Consider the following 19,659-nt stretch of genomic DNA (forward strand, 5'->3'; position numbering starts at 1 on the left):
TCAGGGTCCAGGTGGAAGCCAACCATGGCTATCATCTAGGCAGCTGTACGGATGGTTGTCACAGAAGCACAGACACCTGTGCTTGGTGCTGGGGAAGCGCTGTTCTTCAGGAGGCATGTGTGACGTTGGAAATGTTGTCATGGCCCATGCTTGGTCTGGACTTACACATCCTTGGTCTGGACTTAGACAGTATTCGCACAGCTATGGTATAAATCCTGTACGTTGTTTTCAGGTCTGTGGACAGAAGTGTTGACGGTGAGGAAGGAGGTCAGTGTTAACAACTTCAGCAGCGGTAGAAGATGATAGTGTGGTGTGGACAGGAAGAGGAGATATTTCAGTGCTTAGAGAAAACTGTTTCTTGTCTCTTTGTCTTTCTAGATTGTCCGTCTTCAAGAAGTTGGTTTGAAAGTTTGGCTGCTGTTTATTCAGGCTTCCTGTCAGGAAGTGTGGGGAAATCAAGAGAAGTCAGTCCCTGCCCCCAAAGGTCTTCTGAAATGAGTAGTGGGAGTTTCCCCAGAAGCCTTTCTTCAGTTTTAATTTGCATCATTGTGTATAAATTAACCTGAATCATGTACACGTCTAATTACCTTACTGAATCCCTGGAATAAAAGTAAATAATTTTTCAGTCTCCGTGTTCAAATAGAAATTGTAGCATTTACCAGTCTGTTGCCTTAGCTCTGCTTTCCCCTGTGATCTGGGAGACCTCTGCCACAACAGAAGCAGCCAGTGCTAGTGTGTACCTTAGGATACGTTGTGTTTAAAGGGGGAACGATGCGTGCGTGCTTGTGTGTTTCTGGGAGGACACATAAGGAGACCTCCTTAGAGGGCTGAGGGAGAAATGGAATTTGGAGAACATGCCTTTTTGTCATGTACATATATATATATGTGTATATATAGAGAGAGAGTTGTTGTTTTTTTTAATGCTTTCTTGGCCTCATTGCCTTGGTCAGTCAGTCAGTCTAGTTTTTTGGGAACTACTTTTTTTTTTTTTTTTTCCTTTGCTACACTGTGTGCATGTGAAACCTCCCCAACCAGGGATTGAACCCATGCCGTCTGCTCTGGAAGCTTGGAGTCGTAACCACTGGACCACCAGGGAAGCCCAAAATATTGCCTTTTTTTTTTTTTTAACTCTGAGAAAGTATTGCTTATATAGGTTTTTATCCTGAACTTCCTTAGAATTCCCATTGCTATCACAGCTTCAGCACCATTCTTTTTTTTAATGTATATATTATTTATTTATTTATTTGGCTTTGCCAGGTCTTAGATGCAGCATGTGGGATCTGGTTCCCTGACCAGGGATCAAACCTGGGCCCCCTGCATTGGGAGCTCAGAGTCCTAGGCACTGGACCACCAGGGAAGTCCCCAGCATCATTCATTTTTAAAAGTCCTCAGGAAGGATGGTTATACAGTATTAACCGTAGGATGGCTCTTTTGGCTCTGCGAATGATTATTTAGCTTCTACCCTGTGCCTGAGCTCTCTAGCCCTCCCTACAGGATGTTTTTTCCCCCTCAAATGTTTTCCCTTCTCTTTGTTTATCGTCCATCTCTGTTGTGCCATTTTTCCTTCTCTTTCCCCTTTCTCTTCCTGCATTGGGCCCTTCCAGAAGATGTCACATCCACACTGGTGCCAGTGCTGCACAGTTAGCATTGCAGAGCAGTGTTTTTCCTGGTGTCCTTGGTTTTATTATTTTTAATCCCCTAGGTTGTTCATATCAATGTTGTAATACTGTCAGTTTCACAGTCTAAAGAAATGACAGCATAGGCATATGGCAGAGGGGGTCAAAGCACAGAGCCCCAGCTCCATCACGCCTTGCACGCGTCCTGGCGCATCATACACACTCAGTGATGTCAGTTCCTGTTAGAAAGCATCCCCGGGGCCGTCTGCACAGAGTTCACTATTTCCAGTGGGTTTTTTTTTTTTAATGTCCTATAAAACCTCATCTGGAATGGGACCTGCTGGGAATTCAGTTTGTAAACAAGAGAGTAAAGCAGTGTATTGTTAGTCTAGGTGACCTGAAGATCATCTTTAAACTTTAGGCTTTCTCGTATCACCAAAAGCCATGTGGGTTTTGTTTGTCGTATGTGTGTTTTAGCTGTGCTGCACAGCTTGTGCGGTCTTAGTTCCCAGACCAGGGATCAAACTCGTGGCCCCTGCAGTGGAACCCACAGAGTCCTAACCACTGGACTTCCAAGGAAGCCCCAGCCGTGTGGGCTTAATCTTTAATATTTCTAGAAATACTGAACACAACTGGTGGGAAGACAAAGATTATAAACAAAGCCCTAATACATAAATGGGCTTCCCTGGTGGCTCAGCTGCAATGTGGGAGAACTGGGTTCGATCCCTGGGTTGGAAAGATCCTCTGGAGAAGGGAATGGCCACCCACTCCAGTATTCTGGCCTGGAGAGTGACTGTATAGTCCTTGGGGTCACAAAGAGTCGGACACAACTGAGCAACTCACTTTCAATACAATAAATAGTTTTTTTACCCAGTATTTGAAGGTCAAGAGAAGGCATAAAGAACAAAATATAACTGCAGGCTATCTGAAGACCTGAACTCAAGACTTACTGCCAAAAAAAAAAAAAGTCTTACTGCCAAGCATTAGTGGCCTTGGAATAGTGTGTGTAGCCAGAGAAGGACTAGTGTCTTTCCTTTGGGCCTAGGCATCCTTCAAGATCACTGACCTCCCTGTCCCTGCTCTGACCCTGAGTGGTTAATGGTTTCCCTCCCTATATTTTAATGTTACTGATAAACAGATTGCATCTCCTCCGATCTGCACAGAGGCTTGCTGTGTAATGAAGATGTATATACATTCTCAATTCAAGGAAGAAAATGTTTATGTGCTGTCAAGTAAAGCAGATTGCAGCAGAATTAGTGTCGAGTTTACATTGGCTGGGGCAACCCTGGTGGTGTCCGGAAACAGATCAAACCAGCAGAGAGCTGCAGCCATATTCATTTAATGGTGTACCGGGGAAGGGAAGTGGAGGGCTTATTCCCAGGAGGTCTCATAACATGTAAGAATTATTACCAAGGAGTTATAAACCATTTTTGGTAACTGCAGACCCAGGCTGTGGGTGGATAGGGACTAGAATGGGAGAAATGGTATCATCTGTAGAGATCAGATAAATAAGCGATTTTATTGGCACACTGTATCTGGTGATATTAACAAGATAAGCTGTAGGTAGGGTAATTTCTCATCAGATTGAAGATATATTTAGAGCCTGTTTCTCATTATATAATAAAAAGCTACTAATGGAATAGCAAACAATGATATGGGTTTACTTACTGTCACTTAAATGAGTTCAAGGATGACAGGTTTCTTTCATGTATGAAGTACTGGATATCTCATCACATGTATGAGGTACTGGATATCTCATCAGATTGTATGAGGTACTGGATATCTCATCAGATTGTATGAGGTACTGGATATCTCATCAGATGTATGAGGTACTGGATATCTCATCAGATTGAAGATATATTTAGAGCCTGTTTCTCATTATATAATAAAAAGCTACTAATGGAATAGCAGACAATGATACGGGTTTACTTACTAATTGTCACTTAAATGAGTTCAAGGATGACAGGTTTCTTTCATGTATGAGGTACTGGATATATTTTTTGAAACTCTGACTTAGCATTGGGTTCTAGTTACATTCTAAAGAAAAACCACAATACAGTATTTTATTTATGATTCTATACTGTGTGTGTCTTGGAGGTTGGAGATGAGTTATATGTAATACACCTTAAAGAAATCTGCCCTTCAAATACAAAATCAATTCACCTCTCACCCCAAACCACTTTTGAGTTTTTTTTTTTAAAGAAAAGCCCATGGAATAAGATCTATGTCATTAAGATGACCTTTATTGTTTTAATCTGTTGCTTATTTCATTTCCAGTTACTTCCTAATAAGACAGCTATTCTACCCTGTCTTCATCTAGATAAGCTCATCTTATTTTTGCTTGAAATTGCTGCAAACTCCCAAATCTGCTAGATTTAGGAAAATTTGTATCTCAATAATAGCATCTCAGTTAGTTATGAATGACATGGATTTCTTTTGATTTGTTTAAAGTTCAAAACTAACAGCAGGGTCAGTAACCCATCTGAGACATCTTCACATATATTTGCTGAATAAACAAAGAAATTGAACTCTTAATTATAACTACTATAAATTGGTGCTTATAAATGCTTATGGATTTTCCTGTTTTACAGCTTTTGTCTCTAAGATCTTGACAGATTAGATTCAGCTTTACCTTTGTGTGCTAATAGTTCTTTGCTTAATAAGTCTCAGATAAAGCTATAGAATCTTAACAAAAGTAAAATATATTCCTGGAAAAACATCCCCAAATGGGTAACTGAGGTTTACCTATAAAGTATCATGATCCTATAAAAGAAAAAAGATAAGTACAACTACTTTTCAGAAATTCTTCCCTCCATCTTAATGAGTTCTTCATCTGGGGGTGTGCATGGGAGGGGCCAGAGGAGGAGAGAGGAGCTGAGCATCCTGGAGGACCTCACCTCTGGAGCTCCCAGGAGTGCCCTTGTATGTCATATTAAACCCAAAGCAAGTCACTCACTGCAACACCTTTCATTGGTGTTAATATATAGCACACAATGGATTATGTATTCAAATAAATGCTTATGGTGCTTTTCACTAAAGTTTAAGAATCTGTAAATAAAGACTCAAAATGTGTCAAAATACACAACAGCTAAACTGAATCTACCCTCCAGTCAGGCAGGAGAGTAGATAATGCCAGTACCCTTGCTCTGATCAGGACTGGAGTTGTGAGGAACAGGGCTCCAGTTCTCCACCCTCCACTTAACTGAGAGGGACAAGGTTAAGCAGACATCTAGGAACATACTGAAGGGAAACACGGGTAACTTGTAAGCCACTTAATCTTGGAAATCTATACAAGGTATAAAGGATGGGTGAAGCTGGGTTCCTGCGTTCTGAACTGTGTTCAGCACACAGATTGGATCATTTCTACCCACCTTCTAAGCACTGACTTCCCTGGTGGCTCAGACGGTAAAGCGTCTGTCTACAATGCAGGAGACCTGGGTTTAATCCCTGGGTCAGGAAGTTCCCTGCAGAAGGAAAAGGCAACTCACTCCAATACTCTTGCCTAGAAAATCCCATGGACGGACGAGCCTGGTGTCCATGGGGTCGCAAAGAGTCAGACACGACTGAGCGACTTCACATCACATCTAGACACTTAGGGAGAGAAGAGCCTACTATGTCTTGAGGTTCTGAAACCCTTTGGCCGTGAACCTTGATATCCAAAACTTTCCCAGGAGTGGGTTTGGGTGTAATGAGGTTTTTGTTTTGTTTTTCTCTCTCTTTCTCTCTCAATTCACATAATGTCATTTTCTCTCCAAACAAGGTTCACTGCAAAGTTTTGAATCCTACTTTTAAAATGTGCTGTATGCTGTGACTTAAATATTCAGTGGGGGGATTTATAATGGGATGCGTGTCATTCAAAATTGGATTTAACTACTTTGCTCTGAGAAAAAAATAGAGGAGGCTTTTGACCCGGGTCCCTTCCCCATCTGCCGGCTCGCTCTCATTGGCCCCAGTGAGGTCGCGCGGCGGGGATTGCCGCCAGGCTGGAAGCGCGACGGTCGGCGTCTCAGCGGCCGGGCAAGCTGCTAGATGGAGAGATCTCTGGATCTGCTACCCTCACCGCCCCGCCGCCCCCAGCCCGGCCCCGCCCCGCGCCCGCCCCCTCCGCGCGCATTGGTGCCGCCGCCTGTCGGTCCCCGCGCTCTGGGGAGGGGGCGCCGCGGGGCTGCGGTCCCTCTGCAGAGGGCTGCTCGCTCCCGGTGCGACCGTGGCTTCCGCGTGCCCCGGCGTCCAGCCCTGCGTCGGCCAGGGACCCCGCGGTAAGTGAGGAAGGCGAGGAGGTTGTGGGGCAGAGGGTGCGGGGAGGTGTCCGGTCCGCTGATCGCCTGTGCGGCAGAGTAGGCGGGAGGTGCCCGCTGGACCACCCAAGGTGGCCAGGGTGAGAATCAGGAAGGTCATTTGTCCTCAGACATCTCCAGCCAGAGCGACCCTCATTGGCTCTGTCCGCCCACCTCTTCGTGTTACATCTCCTCCTAGGAGCAGGTGTTGCTGATAGCTTTTCATTCCTTGCCCTTTTGGGGGGAAATATGGTGGGATCCTGGCCATTATCATTGTGCAGAGAACTTGAAGCTGGGTTACCTGTTCCACGCCCCAGCATTTTCCTTTTTGAGTACTTTCTCCTGCGCTCTGGCTCCTGCCAAAGGCACAATCTAGGCGAAGGAGAGACGCCTTCCTCCAGGAGGAAGCTTCGCCGTCAGCACCGGGAGATGGGAGAGACTCACTACTTTCCCCAGAGAGCGGCTGCTTCTCTGCTCACAGGAATATGGGGAGGGGTATTTTCTGTGGCAGTAAACTTGCGGTTCTATCAGGAAATTATAACAGGGACTTTAAGATTGCCGAGGCGATAAAACCATCTGCGCAGGTTAAGGACGAATCAGTTGCAGCTTAGTGTTATGCAAAGTTTTAGTGTCGCTGCCCTGCACCTTCCCCATTTCAGTTAGGTTTTATTTGGATATTTGTTGTATTTCTTCATCTGATATACATTCAAGTGAGCTTCTCAAGCAGTTGTCTTTGGGCAATCTAGGATAATTTCAAATGATACATTTCTAAACATGGTCTAATTTCGATATTTCTATTGGCTCTACATCCTCTGGTTAATAAAAACTCTCAGGCGCTGAGAATTCACAAGAAGGGAGGGGATTTAAAGAGCTATAATCAGCTGTGGTTCTTGTGTTTGGAAGCATATGAGGAGGGACATTGTAAAAATGTTCATATTTTAGTTTCGTCATTGTTGTAGGATGACTGTCTTTCTGTCAGAGGAATGGAGTATATAAGACTCAACCTAAGAGGATATTTACTTAGATGATGAGCTGATTTTCAGAGTTCCAGTTCCTTCTATGGTTCATGGAATCAAGGGCTACCCAAATAAACCTTCAACAGTGAAGGATTTACATTAAAAAACAAACAAAAAACAGTACAAAGAAAGAGTCCCTTTGCTTATTTTAGGACATCCATCTAAAATTCATAGGATTTTTGTTAGGTGACCACCTCACATCTCTGTTCATTGGTACCCTCATACCACTCTGTGGATTGATTTTAAAATATACCTTTATATTTATGTCACTAATTAGTTTGCCAATTGCATATCTTATCAACTTATTTTTGGCTTTCAGATTAGTTCCAGAGCCAAGATAATAAAATACAAAGAATTTCAAAAGCTTGATTTTAAAATAGCAAGAACTCATTCTGAGTCTTGGTTCAGTTATGAGTCGATGGGTTACATTATGGTTACATGACCATTAAGCAGTTTTAAAATGTTTTGACTAGTGAGTCTAGTGCAGATTAGGATCTCCAAACAATTCATTTTTCTGATGAAACTCTTAAAGCCCAGTTTCAGAGGACAAGCTTTGAAAACAGGCAATCTTGGGTTGAATCTGAGCTCTGTTATCAACTAGCCGTATAATCTAGAGCAAGTTACTTAACCTATCTAGGCCTAGATTTCTTCATCTGTAGATAGTGATAGCACCACCTCCTCTAATGTGGGAGGATTAGAGATGTATATAAAAGTGCTTAGCACTTCCTAATACATAGGAATTGCTCAATAAATGTCAACTGTTTTATCATCATTCACTCTGACCTTCAACTATGTGCTCATTATAGAAAATGTTTGAACAGCAGATACTTAGAAAAAAATGTTAAAATTATACAAACAAATTTACAAGTAGAGAATGACAGTAATGTTAAATTTCCCACGAGCATGTATGAAAAGTAGCACCTCCTTCATGGAACATACATTTTTAGAACAGAAACCTTATGGTATACTGGAAAGAACACTAGAGAGTCAAAGTCTTCAGTTCTAACTCTGGCTCTGACTTCATCTAACTGAGACCTTCAACAGGCCAGCTGCCCACACTGGAGTTCAGTTTTTTCACCTGGCTTGACTTGAATAATCTCAAATAATCTCTAAGATCTTTGCAACTTCAGAACTCTTTATTGCATGTAATAAAAAATTACATTAGCTTGCTTATCACCCTGCTCTTCATTGTTTTTTATTGTTTTTGGTGGTGATGGTGATTTTTGTTTCTTAATTTGCAATTCAGAGAATTACATAAACAATTCATAGAAACAGCACAACTCCAGAATTGATAAAATAATAACAGATCTACAGAGTAATCCAAAATGAAGTTTTAACAACAACAACAAAAAAGAGTAAAATAAATTCACAATGAAGTCTTTTGGATAGGGCAAAAATAAACCCCAACTTTTATTCTCCAGTCATTTCAGTAAATTAGTATGTGGGAAATATGCCAGGTAGAATCATATGCATTCAACTGAAATAGTCTCTATAGAAAACAATAGACTGATGGTGAAATAAAATATCCCTCTTTTCTCTTATCAGGTTGCTCCTTAAATAAAACAAAAATCTATCCAGTAAAAGGGCTTTCATGAAGAAATTAGCGAAATTACAATAGAGAATGTAGGCATTTGTATAACTGGAGAAACCACCTAAAATGACCATATGGAGTAAGACGAAAGGAATGATTACATCTGGAAGAAATTTTACTCAGTGTGATATTTTTGCCCACTTTTTTGTCATAATAGACTGCTAAGGAAGAGACGATATAGTTTTCTAGAGGAAGAAAAGTGTAATGTGAAAATGGAGATCACAGTTTCTGAAATACAAGTAGAAAGCAAGGATGAGACAAGATCAGCAGAAGTTAGACCTCAGGATGAGAGGCAGGAGGAAAAAGCATCGATGCTCTGCTTCAAGAGAAGAAAAAAAGCAGCCAAAGCAATGAAGCCCAAAGCCAGCTCTAAAGCTGCTGATGCAGCAAAGAAGTGTCCTCCAGAAGCACGAGCTTCTGATCAGCCACAGCGCCCTGGCGGGGCCTGGGACTCAATCAAACGCCTTGTAACACGCAGGAAAAGATCAGAGTCTTCAAAGCAGCAAAAGCCCTTTAAGGCTAAACTGCAATCTGAAATCAATGCTGAGGATGCTAATCCTTCTAAGAAAAAGGCAAAATCCAGACTCAAGATTCCCTGCATAAAATTCTCAAAAGGAGAGAAAAGAAGTAATCACTCCAAAATCACAGAAGACTCAGACCGCAGTGTCAAAGTCCAAGAGGCTGAAAATCTGGTTACAAAAACTCAGACCCAATCAGATGACCAGGCAACAAAGAGCAAGTCGCCCCAGGATGTAAGGGAAGATGTCTCACAGAAAGGGGACGATGAGGTCTGTGAATCAAATGTGAACAACAGCATAACTTCTCCTGGAGAGAAAGTGATTTCAGTAGAACTTGAGTTAGATATGGGTCATTCTGCTATTCAAACAGGAACTCTAATCCTTGAAAAAGATACTGAAATGCTTGAGGAAAAACAAAGCATTCAACCTCAGCACGTGAGCCCATTGGAAGCTTCGGACACAGAACAGGAGCTCCCAGTGGGTTCTGAAGTTCCTCCCTCATCTGCAGTCCCAGATCAACAAATTCTGGAAGAAGCCAGAAATGGTGTCCTAGAAAGTGGACCAGATTGGAAGGAGCATGAAAGTAGAGAGATTGTTGTTGAGGAGAGTAAGCCAAAAGATACTGAATTGAGCCAGGAACTGGATTTTCAAGAAAATGAGATCACTGCAGAAAAACCCAAACCAGAAGAAAGCAAAAGAATGGAGCCAATTGCTATTATTATCACAGACACTGAAATCAGTGAATTTGATGTTAAGAAATCTAAAAATGTCCCTAAGCCATTCTTAATTTCAATTGAAAATGAGCAAGTAGGGGTTTTTGCTAATGACAGTGGTTTTGAGGGTAGAACTTCGGAACAATATGAAACACTCTTAATAGAAACAGCTTCTTCTCTTGTCAAGAATGCTATCCAGTTGTCTATAGAACAGCTTGTTAATGAAATGGCCTCTGATGATAATACAATAAACAATCGTCTACAGTGACGATCATGGGAGGGAAAAACAAAAGCTTAATAGTTAATTATTTTACATATTCGTGGCATTTCTTTTTTCAGCAACAAATGAGAGATTTAGCATCTGGAATTTAACCCAACACAATTCCAACCTAGAAGTCAAGTGCTAAAGAATGAATCAAGTTATAAAACCCTCCCTACCACTGAAATGCAGCCATTTCTGGATTGGAGGAAGTCAGTACAAATTGCAATGAAAAGTGACATCAGGGGAGTTGCTAAAATGGTTTCTGGAGATTAGAGTGCTTGGGAGAAGATACATTTAATGAATACTTGCAGTATGCCATAAGCTCTTTCATGTCCTCTGATGTCACAAAGCCTGGTTTCCTTTTGATAGTTCAACACTGTGTATAGGTTAATATCGCATTCTGTTTTCAACAACTTTTTTTTTACAGTGCACTTTTATGTTATTTGAAATGATGAATATGGTGAACTGTTTTTGTGAATGTGTGATTTATAGTAGTAAGACTACTGCCTACGACTTACACTCCTAGGCAGTAGCCTTACCTCAAAACAATACTGCAAACCAAAATATATATGTATATAGTTTGATTAAACATGAGTGGTTTTCTAGTCTTGCTCAAGTTCCTTACAAAAGCCATTCACAAACTACTTCAAACAGGCAAGTAATTACCAAGTGCAAAGGTGTGGATACAGGGAGTGCATTTTCCCTCTCCATCTTTCTTCTACCCCAGAAAGACCTGTGTAAATCCACTTGTGCAAGACCACCTGCTGAAAACCTAAAAAAAAAAAAAAAAAGCAACAACAAAAAGTGGAATGTTATTTTCCATCCAGGAGAAGACAAACTTCCCAAGTAACAAGTGATCACAGGTGACACAGGATTCATCTTGCAAGATTAAATCTCTGAAGACTATATTCATCAATCTCTCCTCGAAGAGGGGAGAGTGGATTCAAAGCCAACCTGGCAGTAAAAGTCCTAGGAAATCACAATCAATTCAGTTCAGTTGCTCGGTCGCGTCCGATTCTTTGCGACCCCATGGACTCAGCACGCCAGGCCTCCCTATCCATCACCAACCCTGGAACTTACTCAAACTCATGTCCATTGAGTTGGTGATGCCATTTAACCATCTCATCCTCTGTCGTCCCCTTCTCCTCCTGCCCTCAATCTTTCCCAGCATCAGGGTCTTTTCAAATGAGTCAACTCTTCGCATCAGGTGGCCAAAGTATTGGAGTTTCAGCTTCAACATCAGTCCTTCCAATGAATATTCAGGACTGATTTCCTCTAAGATGGACTGGTTGGATTGTGATTTATTAGGAAATCACAATAATTTAATGAAAATATTACTCATGCTTGCTCAAGAATGAGCCAAATACATAGCTGAATAGAAAGTAGAAAGTTATTACTAAAGTACATTATATTTTAAATGGTAGTATTCTTTCATTGTGCCTATGTGTTGAGAGACACCAGTAAACATTTTACATGAATATTGAAAATTTACTTTTTCATCAGTACTTAGTCCAGCTAATCCCTTACACAAAAAAATGAACTTAATATAGCAAGAAGGGCTAGTGTTTTATTTAGTTATTTAAATCATCGATCTCAGTGATTGCCATATTTTTTGAAAAAGTAATTGTTTCAGCCTTTCCTTGTGTGAAATAGCCATAAGACTGCAATACACTTCCCTACCTCACAGGTCAGGGTTCACATTGTACAGTCCCCTACTGAGTGACAGTGTCACTCTGAAAGTAGATGAAATAGCTAAGAACTTTCACTTGAGTTGTAAGGTACTTGTTAAAGGTATTTGTATGTTCTTAAAGAAAAGAATGTATATTAGATGATTTAAAACGATCTGGTGACTTCCTGCATTATTTATGGATTGCATACAGAAAGTATGTGCTAATTTGTCCCTTAGAATCTAGTTTCTTCCTTTAAGTACCTATTGAGACCTCTGGCAGAAGAATGTGACTTTGGAACTAAACCAGATAATGGATATTATTAGCAAGATTGTTTGTTGAAGTGTAAAAGTATTTCCCCAGATTTTCCTCCCTTCATGCTTATAATCTTGCGGGGAGGGAGCGCAGGGAAGGAAACTACCAGTCCTTCAATTTAGCAAGATGAAAAGTGGATCTTTCAAAACATGACCCAAGAAATCAATTTCTTGTAATTATATAACTCTTAAACGAAAGACTGCTAAGTCATCCTCCCTAAAAATACTTTTTAATTCACTATATGTGGTGCTAATGGACTTGGACAGCTACCAGCAACTACATATTTAAAAGTGAGCAATTTTTAAAAAAAAACTGACTAAAGTTGGTGCGTTTTACAGAGTTTTGAAGAATCCTGCCTTCATTTACTGCAAGGATGGCTCAAGCTAATATACTTGATTGTAAGTTTTTAGTAATTTCTCATGAATGAGCAAAAAGTATAGCACTTACCAGTTATTGAAAATATTTTCAAATGTTTAGGTATATTTATCTGGGAGTTTTAAAAACATGTGAGATAAATATGTGTAATGAATATTTTCTAAGACTAAGTAGTCCTAGGTTTCTGCTGTTTTTCTTCCCTTTGTGGTGTGATACATATTTGGTTAGAATGTATTATAATTGAGTGTTTTTGTGATGAAATGTGTACTTTATTTGCATTCATTCTTAAATGGTTTCTCCTCCATCTTTTCTATTGAGAATATCTGGTGAATTAAGTAAGTAGGATTCCAGTTTGAAAAAGGAATCCAGAAATGCACTGGTCTCAATCTGATTATTCTGCTACATGGCCAAATTCTACTACTGTGAATTCTAAGATGATCTAAATTGTTTTGCTCTTATAGAAATAATCAAGAATCAGATGACTTAGGAGTCTCTCATAAAATATTTTTTATTTTAAGCAATTTGACCTTATATGTAAGACATGAAGTGAATGTAAATAGGTTCTTATTCAATTCACATCCACTTGATAGTATTAAAATATCACTTAAAATGCAATTTAATAACATTAATTTTCCTTTAAATTTGCTGTGGTATAAATGCTGCTTTTAATGAACATTCATCAATTAGCTGGGATTCAGTTTCTCTATTTTGTGTAGCACTAGCCACTTAGCATTTTCTCAAAGTACTTTATAGGGTATAAAAATAGTCCCTGGTAACATTTAAGTAAAGGCAGCAGGAAACAAAAGAACATTCAAGTAGAAATTAGGTTCCCTGCCACCTCCTCCACCTCAAAGAACAATAAGCATGTGGCACAAATAGAGTTCTTCAGAAAAACTGTCTGCATAATTTTCTTTGAAGATAATCTATTTGACAGCACGAAGTTTGTGATCTTAATTGGTCTACTATTTAGTGAAGTCTTAGACACTCGATTGATGTATTTCTGAGAGAATACGTTATTTCACCAGTATGCGTGACTCACCTTCCTGCTAAAGGCTTTTAGAAATACAGATTGTGAGAGGGCACCAGTCCAATCTGGCTTCTGCAAAAAATCCAGAGTTAACTTCATCTGTAAGTTTCTAACTTCAAGTTGCCTTATTTTTTATAGTTTAAGAATTAATTTGAGGGGGGGACAGTTTACAGCAGAATTTTTAACGTAACTGTTAGATTTCAGAATCCTATTGTTTGAAGAGATCCTCTTAATGTCAACTTTATTCAGATGTGTGAAGTCTGCTTTTTAATTTCACCTGATACTCAATACATTAGGGGTGGACTTCTCTGTCTGCCCTTTCTGCATTTTTAAAGATCTTTATTTAAGGTTTAGAGTTCTTTAGGTTCAAATTCCTGTGATGTTTTATTGTGTAACTTACAGTTTCTTAGTATACAGAATTCGAATTTTCAGTATATAGTACATTTTATGGTACATTTTTGAAAAGATTTTTTTGTAATCCTTAGTTAACAAAAAATTTAACAGAAAGCAACTACTTAAATTTAGGTTGAATTCAATGTATTCAATGTTTTGGGTATGACACATCCCAAACACTGATAAAGGGGACAGGCTCTCTGCCCTTGAAAAGCCCAACCTGGGAAACAGCAGCAACTGAAACTGGGACCAGGGTTAAGGAAAGAGCCACAGGGACGAGCACTGTGATGCACTGCGGGGGAGACCAAAGAGAGGAATTCATGTTGTCAGGTGTGGGGAGATGGTCATATAAGTACAGGGGCAGCTTGATAGCATTTGGTTTCTAAGTAGTTTTAAAGGATATTCCTTCTGATTTGTGAACAGGTGCAGGAAAAAAGCCTGCACAATGTTACATATTTATAGTAGTTCTTTGTCTGTAAAAATGTTAATTGGATGAGCTATTATGAAAGCAAAAGTTCTAATTTGTATTTCTCATTAAAATTAGTACTATATTACTGTGGATCAGATGCAAATATTAAAGAAATAATACTCTGTAAAAAAGTTTTAATCTGAATTAATAATATGTACTGAATATTAATATAAAATAAATGTGATATTGGTTCATGTTTATTTACCCAGGTCTTTTAAGAGAAACATGGTATAGTACATTAATTTCCTAAAACCATAAAGATCACAGATGGAAACTGAGTTAGCACCACCAAAAGTTTTGCTCTGCTGAGTGTTGGCCAGATTTTATGATGACATGCCTAAAAGAGCCCACCTCCAGCAAAGAGAAAGAAAACACCTTGAACTTGAATTCAGTTTCACTGAAATAATTCCACCTAAAGGGCAATTCTGACTGTGATGCCATCTATGAGCCTGACAGAAGTGCACTTGCTTTCATCTCTTGCTGTTCTTGTATTTTCTGTATTAACTGACACATTGTTAATAATCTATATGGTTACCAAATAACTAAGCAACCTTGATGCAAAAAAATGCTTATTCAGATGGTGCCTGCTAAAGCTGGATGTTTCAAAGGTTCTGTTTACTAAGACACCAGTTTTCTTCCCTAAACACTGACAACCCTGTTTTTCTGAAGCACAGACCAATGACAATAATTAGGCTCTAGGAAAGAATGTGCTTTCCAAACCTTGGGATCAATTTAAAGTTGATAACATCTTAAAAGTCCTAAAACTAAACTTAGTTCTGAAGTAAAATGTCTTGTTAATGTACACTGTATATACAGTATTTAATATTTCACGCTTTGTGGAATTAAAATTTTTTATTAAGTCACATCTTTCTAATTTAAGAGAATAGTACATAACCTTTTGCAACACTTGTCCTCACAGGCAATTCTGCCCTTTATGCTAAGTCTGGAGCCCCCAATCACTTTGTGAAGTACATACCTTTTTTTCCCTGAAGCTTGAGATCATTGGAGGCTAAGTTTCTGAACTTAGGAAAAAAGAGTGAGTAAATATTTATCTGTACATGAGCACACTATACATTCACAGAAAATCCTCAGCAAAGCTGGGCACAGATACCACAAACAGTTAAGAAAAACCTAGGTGAGGGGAGGATGCCTCCTAGGGTGGAAAACTCCTAAACTTAAACCTGTCTCTAACTTATCGTAACAGCAATGGTAGCAGTGTCTAGCAGTTTCTGCATTTTACAAGACTAGATGCACTTTCTTCACAATTTGTTTCATGGCTAGACTCAAATAGGACTTTTGGCCTTATCTTGATCTTTGCATGCATGCTAAGTCACTTCAGTCATGTCCAACTCTTTGCAACCCTATGGACTGTAGCCTGCCAGGCTCCTCTGTCCATCGGGATTCTCCAGGCAAGCATACTGGAGTAGGTTGCCAAGTCCTTCTCCAGGGGATCTTCCCAACCCAGGGACTGAACCCACGTCTCTTACATCTCCTGCATTGGTAGGCAGGTTCTTTACCACTAGCACCACCTGGGAAGCTCTATCTTGATCTTTATGACAGTGCAATTCTGGGGCTGGGATTAAATTTTTCCTATACTTTTCTCAGCTACAACTGTGGCCAAAAAAACAGGTCTTCCAATTTTGTACTCCTGAGAGATGTTTGTGCATGCTCAGTCACATCCCATTCTTGGCAACTCCATGGACTATTGCCCACCAGGTTCTTCTATCCATAGACTTTTCCTGGCAAGAATACTGGAGTGGATGGCCATTTCTTCCATCTAGGAGTGACAAAAGCAGGTGCAGTCATTTGTATACTTGTACTCAAACCTTTGAATCCCAAATCCATATGGTATCTGCAGGTCACAGGAAGGTCTGGTCAGTACAGTGACAAGCGGGCTTCTGGACCACATCTGTGACCAGTCACAGTCATGACTAATACAGCTACAGGCGTGTATGCTCAAGTCAATCAAATATCTTCATATATAAACTACAATGCAGAGGTTCCATGTGGAACAGCCATTTGTAGTATAAAAACAGAGTATCACCTCTCCTTTAAACAGGTCAACTGAAACTCATGTTTCTATCTCCCTGATCAGAATGACTAGTTGTCCTCTGTGTAAAGCTGAGATGCACCAAATGCCAAAATAATTGGTCACTCACAATTCAATTCAGGTGAAAAACTCCACCTGAGTTTTTGATCTTTTATCCAGATGTGCCACAGCCTCATCAGTAATTTGTCTGATTTGAGTGAATTTCAGAATCACCTTTTTAGTTTCATGAGTTTTTCTCTGTACTCTTAATGTCTAGATGGTGGTGGTTGTTTTTTTTTTTTCTTCTGACCCATGGAAGGATTAATAGTGAATGATAATCATTATGGCTCATTAAACTTTAAGACTTTTCTATATTTATCTGGGTGGTCTTAATCTTTTCTTCATTAAGGTGTAATTTACATACAGTAAAATCCACCCTGTTCTACAGGTGCACAGTTCTACAAATTTTAACAAACACATGATTGAGTCACCTAGGGAGTATTCATTTTTTCTTCATTGTTCTTTATACCACCTGTGTATTTTAGTTTAATATAATTTCCTGGCTAGACAAGTGAAAACTGTCACTTGCTGCAGAAATTCAAAATAAGGGCTTCTTAAATGAACATTTAAATCAGGATAAGGAAAGACAGGGCTGCCCCGCACAGCTGTGCAAACTGCAAGCCTAACGCCAGAAGTATGGATTTGGTGAGTGGCGCCCCCTAGTGTTATTGTGCATAATTTGCATGGCTCTACATGGTGGGTCTGAAGCTAACCATCAACTGGAGAAATCTGAAAAACTGTGGTTAACAGTGAAACAGGAGACGTTCGGCATTTAAAAAAGGTGTTCTCCATTTATATGCCTTTCCTCCCAAATTTTGAAATGCTGTGATAGATGACAGGTACCACTGAGCTCATAGCATGGACTGTGTGCACATATGTAAAAGAAGGGCACTGTGGGAAATGAGAACTGGTCCAGTAAAAAAATCTTTTTGAGATGCACTCCACTGGAACCTTTGGTCTGCATTTCAAAACCTTTTCTCTTATCTCTGCAAATGTTGTATCCTTTTCCTAAAGAACTACACCATAGGTTCTTTAGATTTTCCTCCCTACAAGGCACTTGGTACAAATGCCAGTTATCAAAAAAACTATTTTTTAAGAATTAGATACTTACCTACATATGGTTTGGACTAAGTACCATATGGCTTCCCTTACAGAAAAATGTGGCAGAGCTAAATTCGTAAGATCTCATTCCTCAAGGGCCTGTTTGGTCCGCAAGAATCTAACATGAACCTTCTCGAAACTGAGTAATAACATAGATCATACAACAGGTGACTTCAGATGATGAAGGCCTCCTTCTTGCACAAGCTTCTCCTCCACTTCCCAAGAGAGCCAGGACTGCTGTACAGAGCAGCCCTCACATAGCACTGCTGTTCCTTCAGATTTCTGACATGAAAGGACACCAAGATTTCTAGCAGCTTAAAGGAAGATCTTTTATTTCAACATTATATAAATTAACACTGGAAGAGAATTTGTCTGGGAGGAAACAGTTTCATTGTCCAAGCTGGTTAATCAGTTGTAAAATAAATGTAAGAGAAGTATTTAGTGATGAGGCACAAAGCCCGAGGATAATATTAATAGCACTACTGCAAGCAGAAACGGTGGAGAGGAAAGGGTAGCCTGCATTCACTCAGCACTGGAAGGCACAAGAACTCTATGAGAGAATGTCTCAGCCTACTCAGAGAATGAAACTGGCTGGAAGGAAGCAAATGAAGACGGAAAAAGAACACCCTTAGAAAGTCAGTTGTTAAATCACAGTTGAAAATAAAGTAAGTTCCAGAAAATAATATACAGGCTAACCTCACTGGCTGTGCATATGAAGGAAAGAAACAAAAGGTAAGAAACTAGGAAGTATTTACTCATATGTCCCTGGATTTATCTACTAACCCATCAGAACACTAAAAACTGAGTTTGATGCCTGATTAAAGGAACAAATGTGATTGAGACTAAAATGCCTAAGGCTTAATGGTAAAGAATCTGCTTGCTATACAGGAGACCCGGGTTTGATCCCTGGGTTGGGAAGATCCCCGGAGAAGGAAATGGCAACCCACTCCAGTGTTCTTGCCTAGAGGATTCTATGGACAGAGGAGCCTGGTATTCTGCATTCCATGGGATCGCAAAGAGTCATACACGACTCAGCAACTAACACTTTCACTTAATGTTAAAGACTTACAAGCATCCTTAGAAATTATTGATATAAGAAGCATACTAAATGATATTTTCAAGTTACCTGCTGCTATACAGGTAAATTGGGAGCATCTTGATCAAAGCAGGATGTCAATATATTTCAGTACCTAATATATTAGGGAATGCTAGGAAGCTTCTCATTAATCTTGACTCTATAAAGTGAGACAAAATCCCAAAGAAGCTAAGTACTAAATAAATTTGAATTAAATAGTGATGCCAAATTTGAGCATAAAGTTCAGTTCAGTCGCTCAGTCATGTCCGACTCTTTGCGACCCCATGGAATGCAGCACACCAGGCTTCCCTGTCCTTCACCATCTTCTGGAGTTTGCTGAAACTCATGTCCATTGAGTCAGTGATACCATCCAACCATCTCATCCTCTGTTGTCCCCTTCTCCTGCCTTCTGTCTTTCCCAGCATCAAAGTCTTTTCCAATGAGTCAGTTCTTTGCATCAGGTGGCCAAAGTATTGGAGTTTCAGCTTCAGCATCAGTCCTCCCAATGAATATTCAGGGCTGATTTCCTTTAGGACAGACTGGTTGGATCTCCCTGCAGTCCAAGGGACTCTCAAGAGTCTTCTCCAACACCACAGTTCAAAAGCATCAATTCTTCGGCGCTCAGCTTTCTTTATAGTCCAACTCTCACATCCATACATGACCACTGGAAAGACCATAGCCTTGACTAGAGGGACCTTTATCAGCCTAGTCAAAGCTCTGTGAAAGGCTTTTAAAAGGTACACTGGTGCCACCTTTTGGCCAAATTAAATATTTATACAAATTACAACTTATGATCACATTTTAATTTCACAGAGAACTTATTAGGGACACAATTATTTAATTCAAAGATTATATGAGTAGATTTTAGACAGTCCTGTTGCTTTATACATCTACAATTTTTAATAATCACATTTTTATCTTTGAAAAGATGGGATAAAGTTAATACAAATAGAAATTTAATTCTTGGCACCACTGACATTTTGGCTGGACAATTCTTTGTTGTGGGGGCTATAATCTGTGCTGTAGGATGTTCAGAGTACCCCTGATTTATCTACCCACTAGATGCCAGCAGCAACCTTCTTCTAGCCCACCCGGTTGTGACAAATATCTCCACACTGCTAAATGTCACCATGGTGAGGGGGGATCACCCAGTGT

At 39.8% G+C, this 19,659-nt stretch overlaps 3 protein-coding genes across 7 annotated transcripts in view; 2 read left to right on the forward strand and 1 right to left on the reverse strand.

The window, feature by feature from the left end:
- Positions 1–628, forward strand: part of MTHFD1 (methylenetetrahydrofolate dehydrogenase, cyclohydrolase and formyltetrahydrofolate synthetase 1) — a 60,634-nt gene extending 60,006 nt beyond the window's left edge. For both annotated transcript variants that reach the window (XM_027554294.1, XM_027554295.1), the window contains exon 28: positions 379–628. The gene's annotated coding sequence lies outside the window, so the exon portion shown is untranslated. The remainder of the gene's footprint in view (positions 1–378) is intronic.
- Positions 629–5,704: 5,076 nt separating this feature from the next.
- AKAP5 (A-kinase anchoring protein 5) lies at positions 5,705–10,133 on the forward strand. Its single transcript, XM_027554320.1, has 2 exons — positions 5,705–5,875; positions 8,455–10,133. Exon 2 carries the CDS (start codon positions 8,713–8,715, stop codon positions 9,997–9,999), a length of 1,287 nt encoding a protein of 428 aa, XP_027410121.1. The 5' UTR covers positions 5,705–5,875; positions 8,455–8,712; the 3' UTR covers positions 10,000–10,133.
- Positions 10,134–10,641: 508 nt separating this feature from the next.
- Positions 10,642–19,659, reverse strand: part of ZBTB25 (zinc finger and BTB domain containing 25) — a 31,919-nt gene continuing 22,901 nt past the window's right edge. The window contains exons 5-7 of one of the 4 annotated variants that reach the window (XM_027554313.1): positions 15,216–15,261; positions 13,390–13,449; positions 10,679–10,765 (exon numbers count right to left, since the gene is read on the reverse strand). In XM_027554313.1, coding sequence (XP_027410114.1) covers positions 13,397–13,449; positions 15,216–15,261 — 99 coding nt within the window. In that variant the 3' untranslated portion in view covers positions 10,679–10,765; positions 13,390–13,396. Of the gene's footprint in view, positions 10,766–13,389; positions 13,450–15,215; positions 15,262–15,706; positions 16,092–19,659 lie in introns of those variants that run through there. The other 3 variants (XM_027554315.1, XM_027554316.1, XM_027554314.1) reach the window with 3 other exon arrangements.

The sequence above is a fragment of the Bos indicus x Bos taurus genome, chromosome 10, assembly GCF_003369695.1.
Source record: "Bos indicus x Bos taurus breed Angus x Brahman F1 hybrid chromosome 10, Bos_hybrid_MaternalHap_v2.0, whole genome shotgun sequence".
NCBI classification, from domain to species: domain Eukaryota; kingdom Metazoa; phylum Chordata; class Mammalia; order Artiodactyla; family Bovidae; genus Bos; species Bos indicus x Bos taurus.